At 47.8% G+C, this 15944-nt stretch overlaps 1 protein-coding gene across 1 annotated transcript in view; it reads left to right on the top strand.

Annotated features, from left to right (window-relative positions):
* LOC130114580 (protein O-mannosyl-transferase TMTC2-like) overlaps nucleotides 1-7867 on the top strand; it is a 76819-nt gene extending 68952 nt beyond the window's left edge. The window contains exons 2-3 of the mRNA XM_056282442.1: nucleotides 5662-6238; nucleotides 7829-7867. Of these exons, the coding sequence (XP_056138417.1) occupies nucleotides 5662-6238; nucleotides 7829-7867 (616 nt within the window). The remainder of the gene's footprint in view (nucleotides 1-5661; nucleotides 6239-7828) is intronic.
* Nucleotides 7868-15944: the final 8077 nt, after the last annotated feature.

Below are 15944 nucleotides of genomic sequence, written 5' to 3'. Positions count from 1 at the left end.
CACAAAGACCACATGCCTTTGTTTGAGGTGAGTCATGTAGCGCTTGTCTAAAAATACCGAGGCCGGTAAAAGTTATTAGCATCTCCGTGCTTTGTTGATCGAGTTCTCATCAGTTTTCAGTGTTCAGCACAGAGGAGATGCAGATGCGGACGGCCTGTGAGCTGCACAGGAGGCCACCGAGTCTCACTCAACAGCCTTCCCTCTGCCAGTGTATTTCCAGTTACGCTGACATTTACATTTTACTCATTTGGTACGTGCTTTTATCCAAAGTGACTTACAAGAAATTCAGCAATAAAAATTCCAATGTTTGGGAGTGTCTGGGTGGCCTAGCGGTGTATTCCGTTGCCTACCAACGCTGGGATCGCCGATTCGAATCCCCGTGTTGCATCCTCCAGCTTGGTCGGGCGCCCCTACAGACACAATTGGCTGTGTCTGCGGTTGGGAAGCCGGATGTGGGTATGTGTCCTGGTCGCTGCACTAGCGCCCCCTCTGGTTGGTCAGGGCGCCTGTTCGGGGGGCAGGGGGACCTGGGTTGAATAGCGTGATCCTCCCACGTGCTACGCCCCCCTGGTGAAACGCCTCACTGTCAGGTGAAAAGAAGCGGCTGGCGGCGACTCATGTATCGGAGGAGGCATGTGGTAGTTTGCAGCCCTCCCCGGATCAGCAGAGGGGGTGGAGCAGCGACCGGGACGGCTCGGAGAGCAGGGTGATTGGCCAAGTACAATTGGGGAGGGGAAAAAAATTCCTATGTTCCCAACTGTCATCATGGAAGCACGACATAATAATCAACACAACTGAGGGTGTATGTCAAGCTGAGTGCGTTTAGCATAAGTGCGCCTTCGACAGGCGGAGGATAGGAAAATAAAAGTACAAAATGGGTCATTATGGCTGCTACTACTGCCACAAAAGAGTAAAATGGGCAAATCATGCCATGATCATCAAATGCCATGTGCTAGTAGAGAAGGGCTCGGTACTAGATGCCAACAACAGCCAGCGCCAGTTTGTAGTACATTTGAATTACTTGATAAGCCTTGTTGTCAAACAAGTGAAGACTTTGTAATAAAAATACAGCGAGTAATGCATCTTGTATGTTTACAGTGTACTCTTAACCTAAAAAGGGTTAACCCGCTATCTGCCCCAATCTGATGGAGCCACATGCTTAAAACGTGAAGGCGGGATGCGCGGGGGTGGGGTGGGGGATGGTGATTGGAGGTAGGAAAGGTTTCAGGGTCTTTTCTTGTTAGTGGTGGCCACATGATCCCGCTGTTCCTCTGGGAGTCGGCATATAGGCGTGCGGTCAGGAAGGAATGTCCTCCCGGCTGGAAAAGGTTTGCCGTGCACAAGAGAAGTCCGCCCTGCTGCCAGCGAGCGCCGCAGAAAGACGGGGGCCTGGCCAGCCACAGAAACCCAATCTTCCACTCCAGCTGGCCTCTTAGCCGGTAGTGGAGCAGGACCTAATGATCAAGACCTGCCTGGCCAGTAGTGGATTAATGAATTGTCATGGATAGGGGAGGTTCGCCATGAATTGTTGGGCAGTAATGCAAATGTGTCTACTCTACTGTGGGTGAATCCCCCTCATCCACTCTGAATGGGCTTAAAGGTCACCCCACTCTCTCTCTCTCTCTCTCTCTCTCTCTCTCTCTCTCTCTCTCTCTCTCTCTCTCTCTCTCTCTCTCTCTCTCTCTCTCTCTCTCTCTCTCTCCTCTATTCCTTGATTCTTTCCCTCTGTGCCTGACAAGAGGAGCACTTTAGGCACTTGCTCGCCTCTGACATATAAAAAAGGAGACCATCTGATAGGTAAACCCTCATGCACAGAGAATTGAGCAGAAGCTGTAAACAGTATGGGGTTTTTGACTGACTCGCATTGACTTTCGCCTGTGTTTTGCTGCCAGAGAAATCTGGTGTGGTTTCGAGGCAATATATATTGTCTCTGTCCTCGCTGGCTCCAGAGCAATGTGCAATGGAAAAAGAGTGCACTTGTCTCCAAAATGGCTTAGAAATGTAATTGAACCATAATTCCTCTTATGTGAGCATCTTGGGGTGGAATGAAGATCTCGCTTGACAAATGGGCCAGAAAAAATAAACTGGCATATCTGAGTCATGAAGTGGATAGCTGGGCTACCGGCTGTAAGCCTGCCGGTAGGAAGGCTGGAGCCGTTGTCGGTCCGACTACAGAAGCTAGAAAACCCCAATCATCTGCTCACTGACATCCAAGGCATTTCTATTATATCCCAGCTGATTATTTTTGTACCCTTTCCAACACGCTGCGGCCAGGTAGTATTCATTCTCCCTTGAGCCATCACGAGAGGGTCTTTCTTCTTCCTTACGATCCGTCTTCAGAGCTGATATATTTGGCCATTTGTTGTGTGCTGTGATTTCTGCACCTCCATAACAAGTTCCCCTTACGCTTTCTGCCTGTTACCGAGTAGCGGGGCAATGTTGGATGGGATCGGCTGTTCAGTCGGTCACTGAAAAAGCAGTATTTGTGACGGAGGCCTTTGTGCAATCGAAAATATTGTATATCCTGTGTTGTTCCTTTCATTCAATTCGATACGGTTTCATTTTTCTTGTGCTAGTATACCTAATTTAGAGACTTAAAAAAGAACATGGCTTGCTGTGCCTTCCGTCCTATTCCCCCCTCCCCCCAACACCCCCCCCAACTCTCTCCTTCCCCTGACTAATTGCGTGTGCTAATTGTGACCGTCATGAGGCCTGATTACAACCAGGTCCTCTTGGCTTGTTATCACATGTGTCGTGTACCATCCATCACGCTTTTAATTACAACGCCGCCGCCCCGCTGATGCCAGGCGCCGTCACCCTCCCTAGGAGACTCTCCATACCGCTGCCACACCATCAGCACCACCGCCTCCTTACCCCTCATAGAACTGACTCTATGGAGGGAAGGCCTGTCAGTCTGTCAGACACCTTATAGCAGTGACAAAGCCACAGGCATTTAAAGTTGAACCCAAATCCCTTTTTATGTCTAAAAACCTCGAACATGACATAATGAAATATTCAGCAACATGTTTTTTTTATTTGTAACTGACTAATATTGTGTTTTTTTTATACTTTTATCCATAACTGCTCTCAGTTGTCTCAAGAACTGAAGGGGCATGGTCTCGTCCTCATTAATATTCATGAGCTGACCTTAAAGTGACAGGTGCATGCAGGCGTTCGCAGTAATGGTGAACAGGGATTTGTATTTTTTCCCCCCTTTTTTCTCCCCAATTACCCAACTCTTCCGAGCCATCCCGGTTGCTGCTCCACCCCCTCTGCCGATCCAGGGAGGGCTGCAGACTACCACATGCCTCCTCCGATACATGTGGAGTCACCAGCTGCTTCTTTTCACCTGACAGTGAGGAGTTTCACCAGGGGGTGTAGCGTGTGGGAGGATCACGTTATTTCCCCCTCCCCCCGAACAGGCTCCCCGACCGACCAGAGGAGGCGCTAGTGCAGCGACCAGGACACGTATCCACATCTGGCTTCCCACCCGCAGACATGGCCAGTTGTTTCTGTAGGGACACCCGACCAAGCAGGAGGTAACACGGGGATTCGAACCGGCGATCCCCATGTTGGTAGGCAATGGCATAGACTGCTATGCTACAGGGACGCCCCAAATCATGTGTCTTCTTGTGTAATGAGTTTAGCAACAATAACAGTAAAAATAATAATAATAATGTGAATGGATGGATGGGTTTCCTTCAGGTGCTCTGGTTTCCTCCCACAGTCCAAAGACATGCAGGTCAGGTGAATCGACGTTACTAAATTGTCCCTAGGTATGAAAGTGTGTGTGTGTCCGCCCTGTGTGATGGCCTGGTGGCCTGTCCAGGGTGTCTCCCCGCCTGCTGCCCAGTGACTGCTGGGATAGGCTGCAGCATCCCCGCGACCCTGAGAGCAGGATAAGCAGTTCGGATAATGGATGGATGGATGGATGGATGGATGGATGGATGGATATTAAGTATTTGTTAATGCCCTTTCCTTAACCAAGTTGTAATAAGCTGAAAATAGAAGAATGCTGCATAATCAGTTAAATAAACCGGCATATGGCACAAAGGACATTACAGGCCCCAGTTGTCAGTTATAAAGAATAAATCATGTTCGTTATCGCTGTTAGGGAAAAGTACCCTATCTCCAAAACTGGAAGACCATGTCTGAAGAAAGCCTGGCATATTTTAAGATTGAACCCTGAATAGGTGTCTCCTCGCTGTGCCTCAGCGTCTGCTCCCTGTATAACAAATCCGCTCATCCGTCTGTCTCGCTTCCCCTCTGCCTCCGTCTAACCCCGATATGTTGTATTTGTCTCATTCAGAGGCGCCCAGCCATCGGTGATAGGCAAACACCGTGCTGCCATGTTGACTGTGGAGGTCTGCTTCCCTTTCCTCTGTGCACTGCCTTTTTGCCAACATGGCGTTCCCCTGCTGTGTGTCTGTATTGGTTTGTGGCTAAGGGTGTGGTGTTCTTGCTTAATCTCCACGTTCGCAGCTGTGAGAGCCGCGGCTGTGGCGGTGAAAACTGCCCAGAGGTTGAAGCTCACCCTGAGATTTTTCTGTTTGCGAATGCCACATGGCCACACTCTCCGGGGAAGCTGTAAGCAAATTCCGAGTTTCAGCTCTGGGCTACCTATATATTTTCTGCTTAGGCTGCAGTCGGAAAGAATAGCTGTGAGCCCTCCTCAGAGGATTGTTAATGTTCTGCCAGTAGAAATCCATCATAAACACCGTTTTCAGATCTCACAAATATTGAATGTGGCAGGGCGGTGTAGCGGCAGGACTGTGAAGTGGTGCAACATTCATTAATAGGACTGAAATGTCAGCATCCAGATTCGCACCAAGTATTCATTTTGAAAAGCCTGTTGCAGGAGGGTGGGCGGGGGGGTAAATTCTGTGCAAAATTGGTATACTAAGCTGTGACGGTTTTAATATCGCAGCATTTCCCCGAAATCGTAATGTTGAAGCCCAATGAATTTGATGGTGTGGTTTGATGTAACGATTTCTACTTTTGAATGTATGACTTTAATTTGTTTTACTGAGGGCATAATAATCATGTTTTAAGCTTTTGTAATACATGAGACTGAAAGTAAATCGATTTTTTTCCTTTACATTTTCTTTGGGGCGGCAGGGTGGCGCAGTGGTTAGCGCAGATTGCCTCACAGCAAGAAGGTCCTGGGTTCGAGCCCTGGGGTAGTCCAACCTTGGGGGTTGTCCCGGGTTGTCCTCTGTGTGGAGTTTGCAGGTTCTCCCCGTGTCTGCGTGGGTTTCCTCTGGGTGCTCCGGTTTCCTCCCACAGTCCAAAGACATGTAGGTCAGGTGAATCGGCTGTACTAAATTGGTGTGAATGTGTCTGCCCTGTGATGGACTGGCGGCCTGTCCAGGGTGTCTCCCCACCTGCCACCCAGTGACTGCTAGGATAGGCTCCAGCATCCCGCCACCCTAAGACGGATAAGGGGTTTGGATAATGGATGGATGGATGGATTGATTTTCTTTGGATTTTTGTTGTTTTCACATTTCACATGCTGTTTGTATCAATTTAGCATCTGGAACATCATTGTAATATCTAATCGAAAGTCACCTGCCAATTTCCATGTGTCATGTTCTCAGTATACAAACATCGTTTTGGTTCCTCTCTCTCAAAGGGCTTAACTATTTTCCATTCTCTTTACAGCCGTGCAATCAAGACCAACCAGGACCTGCTTCCAGAGACTCCCTGGACCAACATCTTCTACGATGACTTTTGGGGCACCCTGCTTACGCACAGCGGCAGCCATAAGTCTTACCGCCCCCTCTGCACTCTGTCCTTCCGCTTCAACCATGCGTTGGGTGGGGTGGAGCCTTGGGGTTACCACCTAGTTAATGTGGCCTTCCACGGTGCTGTGACGGGCCTCTTTACCTCCCTGGCCCGCTTGCTGCTGGGCGGCGGGTTGTGGAGCCTGCTGGCAGGCCTGCTTTTCGCCTCACATCCCATCCACACTGAGGCAGTGGCGGGCGTTGTGGGCCGGGCCGATTTAGGTGCTGCCCTGTTCTTCTTGCTTTCCCTGATGTGTTATATACGTCACTGTCGACTGCGGGGCCACGCGGGGCCCTGCCAGCTTGGGGCCTGGTTCCTTGTCAGCCTGGGCTGCGCTGCCTGCAGCATGCTATGGAAGGAGCAGGGGGTGACGGTCCTGGCCATGTCGGCGCTGTATGATGTCTGCGTTTTCCACCGCCTCAAACTGCGGCAGGTCGTCGTGCTCCTCTGGAAGGTAAACAACTTGACCTTGCCCTATGCTGTCATTTTTTTCCACACTCTGGTTTTCTACACACTCTCCCAGCAACCAATACTATTGCAAAATGCAAAAAGGAATGTCACTGTGTGTGTGTGTGTGTGTGGGGGGGGTATGGTTCTGGATGAGTGCTTGTGTGCTATTCACTTTTCATCAGTATATAATTTGAAAAATACCTGTATACATACAGGTGTATAATGGTCTTTTCAGAAGGAGCAGTTGAGGTGCGTAGTAATACATTTTTAATGAGAGGCGATGGGGCAGGTAGGGAGGCGCGGACAATCTGTCAGGCGGAGCGACAAGCAGGCACAATCCCGTGAAACTGTTGTGGTCGTGCTCGTCTGATGCACACGCCCACTCGCTGCTGGAGTTGAATTGTCTTGAACTTTTTCTATGTGATGCATAGTGTTACCCCACAGAATGGATGAGAGACTGATATTTCCGTGGTATGTGTGTGTATATATATACACACACACTGTGATATATATATATATATATTTATATATATATATATACACATACAGACTGCGTCACGTTGGCGAAGTGGTTAGCGCGGTCGCCTCACAGCAAGAAGGTCCTGGTGGGAGGAAACCAGAGCCCCCGGAGGAAAACCACGCAGACACGGGGAGAACATGCAAACTCCACACAGAGGACGACCCGGGACAACACCCAAGGTTGGACTACCCTGGGCCTTGAACCCAGGACCTTCTTGCTGTGAGGCGACTGCGCTAATCACTGCGCCACCGTGCCACCCACTGTGATTTCAAACATTCCCAAATCCTCTGAATAGTACACATGGCCATTGAAACTCTAGTTAATGGTCGCGCCCATATTTGCTTATGAAACCGGTCTTTGGTTTGGACCATTATACCACTGTATTGTTTTTAAGGGTGGGGATCCCTGCAGTCAGTTGAGACTGAAGAGGTCACTTAGATGAGAGATGAAACGTATCTGTCAATAAACGTTGTGTCCAGATGAACTGATTCAGCTTTCTTTGACTTTCTTACCTGAATTATTGAGCAATAGTGACCTTTTCCCAACATACAGCTGATTCTGTGGTGTTGTCATTTCATATAACGTTAATCAAATAGAAATGTATAGAAAATTAACGGGGGTATCTGTATTATACAACATTTTGCCCACATAGCAACCTTTTCCTAAAATATTGCTGGTTCTGTGGTGTCGGCGTATAGGAGCATGAAATGACACGTGTCATTGGTTTATTATCATATTACGTCACATATCACGTGACGGCAACACTTTCGCCATATGGAACACATGATACGGTGTTCCCCTCACTGCGTGATGCTAAACGTTTTCTAAACATTCAGAGTGACAGAATTTTTTGTTCAAGGTTTGATTCATACAGAAAAGCTATCGTTCGATATTTTACGATGGTTAATTTCTGCGCCGTTTCCGTGGTTCGAATCTGATCCTTGGCGCCATTAGGCCAGAACTTTGTAAAATTTATTTTGCAAACTGTTTTTCGAAGAGTGGGTCACGACTGCAATGTTTTATTTGCGTACGTTTTTCAGATTTTCGCTTAAAAATCCGTTCTCGTAAACACAGGTCGACAATGAGAGCTTCAGTGTAAACGGTGGTTGCTAAGGTCCAGCTGTCCTCCAACATGGCGGAGCTGTTCGTTGTCAATGAAAAAGTCACGTGACTGAGAATAACCCGTCATTGCTTTCAGTGGGTTTGGGCCCTTGGTCGTGTTTAATTCATTAGGGGTGTTATACAGTCCATTGTCCCCTGAGCTGAGTGTTTGTCTTTTTGAGATAAACGATATTTTAACAAGAGGAGCGTACTCAGTAGGTGTTTAAACTTTGCAACAAACCAACCCGCCTACCGGGAGGAGGGAAATACACGCCACACACGGACAGAAAAACCACTTTTTTCTGCCATTGTAAGACTTTTGCGCAGCGCCCGAGTGGATTAAAGCTAAAACGTCTACCTAATAAAAACCTTGTTTTGCCTGTCGTTCTGTCGATGTGCAACATCCTAGGCGGACCCTCGCACGAATGCGACCGAGTCTGACACGAAATGACAGAGGTCACGCCATTATAATGTCAAAGCCCTTACTAAAAGACTTCAGATGTGTTTAACTGTCGTGGTTTTCATGATACAAACTGAACAGAGGCGAACGGCTTCTCTGGTGATTATCGTTCATTCATAAAACAATGTAAGAAAACACAGCCCAGCCCTGGGAAATGTTTTATTGTCGCTTCATACTGTGATGATGATTTCCATGTGTGACTGATTAATCCTACTCTTGAAATTGTGTTTTTATAGTGGAGTCTTAACATTGGGAGACTATGGCACTCCCCGCGTGGCGGCGAGGTGAATCAGGCGAATTATTTTGGATTCATCCGGTGTTCCTCCGGGTCTCCTGCGCTGATGTGAGCAGTGATTGACTTGCTGGCTCGCCAAGTACGATCGACATCTGGGTTACTTTCAAGACTCTTACCCGAATATGTAACGTTTTGGTTTATGACACTGTCGCTGCCTGATCTGACTCAGCCATAGAAGGGAGTCGCGCATGCGCACGGTTGGCTCAGATTGGGCAGCGACGGAAAGCAGCGTTGGTTGAGTGATCAGGATCAGGAGGTCTTTATTTGTCGTCTCATTTCATGCACTTGCGAACATGAAATGAAACGAAATATCGTTTCCCCCAGCCCACAGCAGTGCAGCACAAAGACATATCCAAAAACTACAAGAACTACAAGAACACGCATACTAACTAACACATATGTAAACTAAAAAAAATAAAATAAATCACCGTCCAAGGGAATGAACGCCAGCCAGGATGACTGTCGGAACCACCGGTCTGCATGGGCTAGCAGTTAGCTTAGCCTACCCCGCTTCCACGTCCTGTCAGACCGCCCTTGGTGCTTCCTCCTCAGGCGCAGCTCTAGGCAAGGGTCATGTTCCTTGGGCCCACCAGATGCCGCAGACCACGCTCCCCCTAGCCAATCCAACGCCAGCTTGACACCTTTGACACACCTCCCCCCACTCCGCACGACGACACCAAAAACACCACAGTCAACGTCAGGCGAGGCCGCAACCAGACCGCCCTCGGTGTTATTGGAACTGCCGGTCTGCGTGGGCTAGCAGTTAGCTTAGCCTGCTCTGCTTCCTCATCCTTTCAGACTGCCCTCGGTGTTCCCTCCTCGGTCGCAGCTCCAGGCAGCGCCGTGGTGCCTGGGCCCACAAGATGCAGCAGACCAAGCTCTCCCAGCTAATCCAGCGCCAGCTCTCCCAGCCATTAAATGAAGACAAAACTTAAACGCAGATGTGGACAAAGACACGGCATGGACGGTACTGGGTGAGGCCGCCGCAAACGATGAATTCGCGCCGCCATCTTCCCACACTGGTACTGGGTGAGGCTGCCGCAAACGATGAATTCGCGCCGCCATCTTCCCACACCGCAAGCCAGGAATGATCTAGAGAGTGAATGGAGAGAGGGAGTGGCGGTAACGTGAACAAAGATTTTTCGAAGGTTTTTGATCACCGCAACCACAATAGGTCCATCATACAATCATAACTGTGCACAAAAAAAAAAGTCTGAAACATCCACTAGTGTGTGAGATTAGCAACTGAGAGTGTGTGTGTGTGTGTGTGTGTGTGTGTGTGTGTGTGTGCTCTGCGACCAAACAAATTATCTCCTGGCGGAGATAATGAGACATAATGGTGATAAAGTACGCTGTGTACAGCATGTCGAGCATTAGTTGTGGAATAATTCCTCACCATCCTTGGTTGTTTGGCATGTGAGTGTCTATCTCAGCACATCAACAACATTGTGAAATCCCTTTTCATAAGAAAAAGCTGACAACCTTTTGTGTGTGTGTGTGTGTGTGTGTGTGTGTGTGTGTGTGTGTGTGTGTGTATATCTGTAAGCCATTTTATTATTTCCAGTCGAAGCCGGCCATTATACTTTCCATCAACGGCTCCTTGTCAGTAGTACTTGTTTGCTGTCTAGACAACATGACATCCACAACTCTGCACCCGTCAGAACAAATTCAACCAGACGCGTGCACAAACACGACAAAAGATCTCCCGAGGAGCCAATGGGATTTAGGCTCTCTGACGCATCCAAGCAGAGGACAGGACTTTCTGAGAGATGCTGTGTGGCGAGGAGGCATTAGGGAATGCACAGAGGGAAAAGAGACTGGAGACGGGGGGGAGAAAGTTTGAGAGAATGATGGATTAGCATGAGAGACCGAAGAAAGAGACAATGAACAAATCGAGACCCTCTCTTTCTGGTGCCCAGCTCGGCATGGTAATGAAAAGTAAAGGGCCCGTACTGTCTTGCTCTCGATGCGGTTCTCTCATGAGCCTCTGCGTCCTCTGGACTACGGCCCATCCACTGACATTGGCAGACAGGCCCTCTAATAACTTTTCAGGCATGGCTAGGCCGGAGAGGGAAGCGGAGCCAAGAGGGGTTAAGAGGACCACAGGAGACGATACCTCACAGCTGACAGCTTTTCAGCTCTCTGATTGGAAACCTACCACACATATACAAATATCCCGCTGATCCCGTTGTCTTCTCATAACCGGAGCGGCAGATGGTTGCATCTCTGGCAAGGGCTAGTGCCTATAGATTTCTCTCATGGTTTGCCACGGTGGTTAATGCCGTGGCAAGCGTCACCAAGGGACATGTGCTATGCATACAGTACAGCAAATCCAATTTAGTTTTCTAACATCAGAATTCCACAGAGCGGTGTTTCTTGTTCGGGCACGGAGCTGCGCTTCTACAATTATTTAAAGATTGCAGCATTTTTACGAAATGCGTCCAACGAGCGTGTGTAGCGCATATCTATTGATATGACAGTGATGGCAGTCAAACACATACAAATATAATACAGAGAATGGCCTTTAAGTTTTGGAATGTTCCTCATTCATCGAATCGCCCATTCACACGCTACTATCGCGCTGTTCCACATTAGTTATGGCGTGTGTTTATTTCTTGCAAGTCGGAGCTGTGTTTCATCAGCAACGCTTCACAGCTTGGAAGCCGTTTTTGGAAATCGATTGAAACTTTGTTTAAAAACGGATTTAGGTGTTTTCCAGTTACGATCCGGATGAAGAGCAAACGCCGCTCCAATCTCTAAATGGGTTTCTACAGGTGTTACTTTCGCCATGCCAGCATACTCACACTTAAGCTCCCAAAGTGCATGTCAGGTCATACTTGGTTACATCATTGTGTGGTGCAGCCATTCAATCATTACACCAAATTTAAGGAAAATAAGAAATTATCACTGTGTTTGTGGGGGGGGGGGGCTTTGCTCTGGTTATAAAGCCAGCCAGCCACTCAGTCCAACTAAGAGAGAAGAACGCCTCTTTATTTTGTCATTATACAGTTAAAATGAAATTTGTCTTCTACATGTAACCCATCCTATTGTATCGGAGCAGTGGCAGCTGAAGCGCCTGGGGACCAACTCCAGTTCCTCTTTCCATTGCCTTGCTCAAGGGCACAGACAGGAGTATTAACCCTAACATGCATGTCTTTTCGATGGTGGGAGGAAACCGGAGCACCCGGAGAAGTCCCGCCGCAGACATGGGGAGAACATGCAAACTCCACACAGAAAGGACCTAGGATGGCCTGCTGGGGTTCGAACCCGGGACCTTCTTGCTGTGAGGCAACAATGCTAACCAGTGGGCCACCGTGCCGCTTTTTAAATGTGTGTTATAGAACGTACTGGACTGGAGAGGAGTACTAAGGCATCTTAGAAGGGCTGTGCATATCTACTCTGGCAGTTGCATCTACCCAGCAAAGGGGATCATTTACTTGTAGGGACTGCTGGCCTAATCCTGAAAGAAGAGTAATGAACTCAGAAGCTGTTGCAGCTATTTTTAGTAACTGGTTATTCTCGGTGCTGGGCAGAAAAAAAGGGGAAAACCTTTTGCAGCTAACCGGATGCCTTCTCTAGGGTCTTTCCTACCATAAAGCCTGAACCCCCCCCACCATTTTTCTTCGTGCTAACAGTGAATGACCTCATGTGTTATTTATGCATGCTGTGAATATTTGCAGTTGTAAATTTTTACTCCCCTGCATTAATCACTAATGATCAAGGAATAAAGATAATTATTTTATCATATGTGCAAAATGTTGCAGGACAGGGCAATACAGTTTGTTTTTTTTTATCTGGAAATATAATGACTCTCATAATATTCTTAACGTGCAACAATAAGATGGATGGATGGACGGATGGATTGCATTTATATGACATTTGTCATCTACCCTACTACTGTCAACATTACAAGGAAGCGCTGACAAATTACTGTCATCTTCACTTCCTTCATTTTAACTTGGCAAGCCCTCTCATTGTTGTGGGGCCTTTGTTCCCTCGATGTGGTGCCACATCGTTTTGTTCTGTGGTTGCAGTTCTTGCTCATATGTAGTGTGACTCATCTGTGGTGCAAAAACCATCGCTGCAAAAATGGTCATCTTAACGAGTCTTTAAACCTATGTTGAGAGTTAAAATCTGTTTTTTCCTCATAAATACGTGGAGGAAAATCTGCCTTTGTGATGAGATAATTCCCTTTTCCTTTTTTTTAAAGTCAGGGCAAAATCAGTAACCAGATTTAAATTTTGATGTCTGAAATATGAACGCACATATTTATCGGCCACACATCGCTGTCAGCCGATATTTGCCTTGTTTGACTGCCATCGGCCTATCACCAAATAAGATGGCGTTTACCGATGGCAGAGGCTGGTGTTTATCTGTGGCGTTGCATCAGTTTTGCGCCGGCTAAACGTTGTGTTGGTTTTTGGCAGTCTGACGCCGGGCTCACTCAGGAGGCGGAAGCGCCGCGAAATGCCGCGAAGCGCTGCCCGCTTCCTTTCGACGCCCATTTAAACCAGTTGGGTTGATCAGACAGGACGCGCTGCGGCCGGCTCGCGATCTGCAGCGATAGGCTCGGGCGTCTGGTCTGTTTTCTCCACCCACCGCGAGCGAAGCGGGCAAGAAACCCCAACGATAAGCGAGCAGACACGCGCTTCTGGCGTGAATAGCTTGGCTCCTGCTCGCGAAAGAGTTGGCCCATCTGCAGTTCAAGAGAAGATCCAATAGGTGGCGCTATAATACCAGCTATAATAGCCACTGGCACGACTCTGGCCTCACATACATAAGTGGGCAATGGGTGCTGTGCGCACGTGTTGTTTGTTTTCAAATAAAAGTGAAAGAAAATGTCGGCCAAAAAAAAACAAAACATCGGCTATCGGCCAGATCGTTATTTTGAATATCGGTATCCGCCGATAATTTTATTGTCGGCCCATCCCTAATCGGAAAATCTTGAACAAGATAAAATAAAACATTCAGCAACATTATTTTCTTTTTATTGCCAGATAGCATCCGGATGTGGGCCACTTCAGGCAATGATGCGGCATTGATGGCCTTCTCCTGGCCCTGACAAAATGGATGTGAGCCTGAAGTGGCCCATATGTATAATAGCAAATATGGCCCAAATATGCCAAATCAAATGTGGGCCTTTTTTGGCAAAGATGCGGTGCTCTCGGCAACATGTAATCTGGATGTGACCCTGAAGTGGCCCGTGTGGTAAATGGTGAATATGGCCCAAATATCACAAAACAAATATGGGCCACCTTTGGCAAATATGTGGCACATGCAGCATTGCTATGGCTTGGTTCTGGCCCAGATCTGGCAAACAGGAGCGGACCGCCCAAGTGCCATCATTCCACGCGGTATGTGAGCCGGATGAAAGTGTCAGTGTGGGATGAGTCCGGGCCACAGCAATTTCGCTATCTGGGTTTGTAACTGACTTTTATATTCTTTTTTACATCTTTATCTAAAATTATTCTGTCATACAACTCACCATACGCCTTTTCCTTTGCCTTTGCCACCTCTCTTCGCTTTACGCTGCATCTCCTTGTACTCCTGTCTACTTTCTTCATCTCTCTTACTATCCCACTTCTTCTTTGCCAACCTTTTCCTCTGTATAATTTGCTGTACTTCCTCATTCCACCACCAAGTCTCCTCGTCTTCCTTCCTCTGTCCTGATGATACACCAAGTACCTTCCTAGCTGTCTCCCTCACTATTTCTGCAGTGGTTGTCCAGCCATCTGGCAACTCTTCACTACCACCCAGTGCCTGTCTTAACTCCTGCCTGAACTCCACACAACAGTCTTCCTTCTTCAACTTCCACCATTTGATCTTCGGCTGTGTCTTCACTCGCTTCCTCTTCTTGGTCTCCAAAGTCATCCTACAGACCACCATCCGATGCTGCCTAGCTACGTTCTCCCCTCTCACCACCTTGCAGTCTCCAATCCCTTTTAGATGGCGCCTTCTACATAAGATATAGTCCACCTGTGTGCTCTTTCCTCCACTCTTGTATGTCACCCTGTGTTCCTCCCTCTTCTTGAAATATGTATTCACCACAGCCATTTCCATCCTTTTTGCAAAATCCACCACTATCTGTCCTTCCACATGTCTCTTCTTGACTCCATACCTTCCCATCACCTCCTCATCACCTCTGTTCCCTTCACCAACATGTCCATTGAAGTCCGCTCCAATCACCACTCTCTCCTCCTTGGGTACCCTCTCCACCATGTCGTCCAACTCACTCCAGAATTCTTCTTTTTCATCCATCTCACACCCAACTTGCGGGGCATATGCGCTGATAACATTCAGCAATAAACCTTCAATTTCCAGCTTCATACTCATCACTCTGTCTGACACTCTCTTCACCTCCAGCACGCTCTTGACATACTCTTCCTTCAGAATTACCCCTACCCCATTTCTCCTCCCATTCACACCATGGTAGAAGAGTTTGAAGCCACCTCCGATACTCCTGGCCTTACTCCCCTTCCACCTGGTCTCTTGCACACACAGTATGCCTACCTTTCTTCTTTCCATCATATCAGCCAGCTCTCTCCCTTTACCAGTCATAGTGCCAACATTCAAAGTTCCAACTCTCACCTCCACATGCCTACCCTTCCTCCTCTCTAGCTGCCTCTGGACATGCTTTCCCCCTCTCCTTCTCCTTCGCCCAACAGTAGCATAGTTTCCACCGGCACCCTGCTGGTTAACAGTACTGGTGGCGGTCGTTGGTAACCCGGGCCTCGACCGATCCGGTATGTAAGTCTTATTTATGATCCGCATATTTGATTTGGCAAAGATTTTACGCCGGATGCCCTTCCTGACGCAACCCTCCCCATTTGTCCGGGCTTGGGACCGGCACTAAGGATGTACTGGCTTGTGCATCCTCAGTGGCTGGGTTATAATTATTCTCAGCTTTATCTATAATTATTCTCAGCTGTCTCCAGAACTGTGAGGACGTGGTGTGGTGTCATTGATATTCATGAGCTGCCCTTTGACTGACACGTACAAGCAGGGGCTGGGGGGTACGGGTGAGCCTCAGACAAAAAGATCGGCTTAGAGAAGTCGAGCTAAGGGGAGCTCATTTGAAAAGAGATAAATGGAAAAACTGAATTCTCTCTTTTATGCGCACGCGCGCGCACACACACACACACACACACACACAGGCACTTTTTTCTTCAGCAGAAAGAGTACAAAATGCATGATAGTTGGAATAATAAGTGATGTTGGAAAATATTAGTGTTGCAATTTTGGTTGGACTTGAATACAAATCAAGCTGTTTGACACGTGTTATCTAATTCAGTTTTCTCTCTACATCAATTTTCTTAATACAAGAAAACAAACTA

This window comes from Lampris incognitus, chromosome 6 (genome assembly GCF_029633865.1).
Source record: "Lampris incognitus isolate fLamInc1 chromosome 6, fLamInc1.hap2, whole genome shotgun sequence".
Taxonomy (NCBI): Eukaryota; Metazoa; Chordata; class Actinopteri; order Lampriformes; family Lampridae; genus Lampris; species Lampris incognitus.
This window is presented reverse-complemented; position numbering and strand designations above follow the sequence as displayed.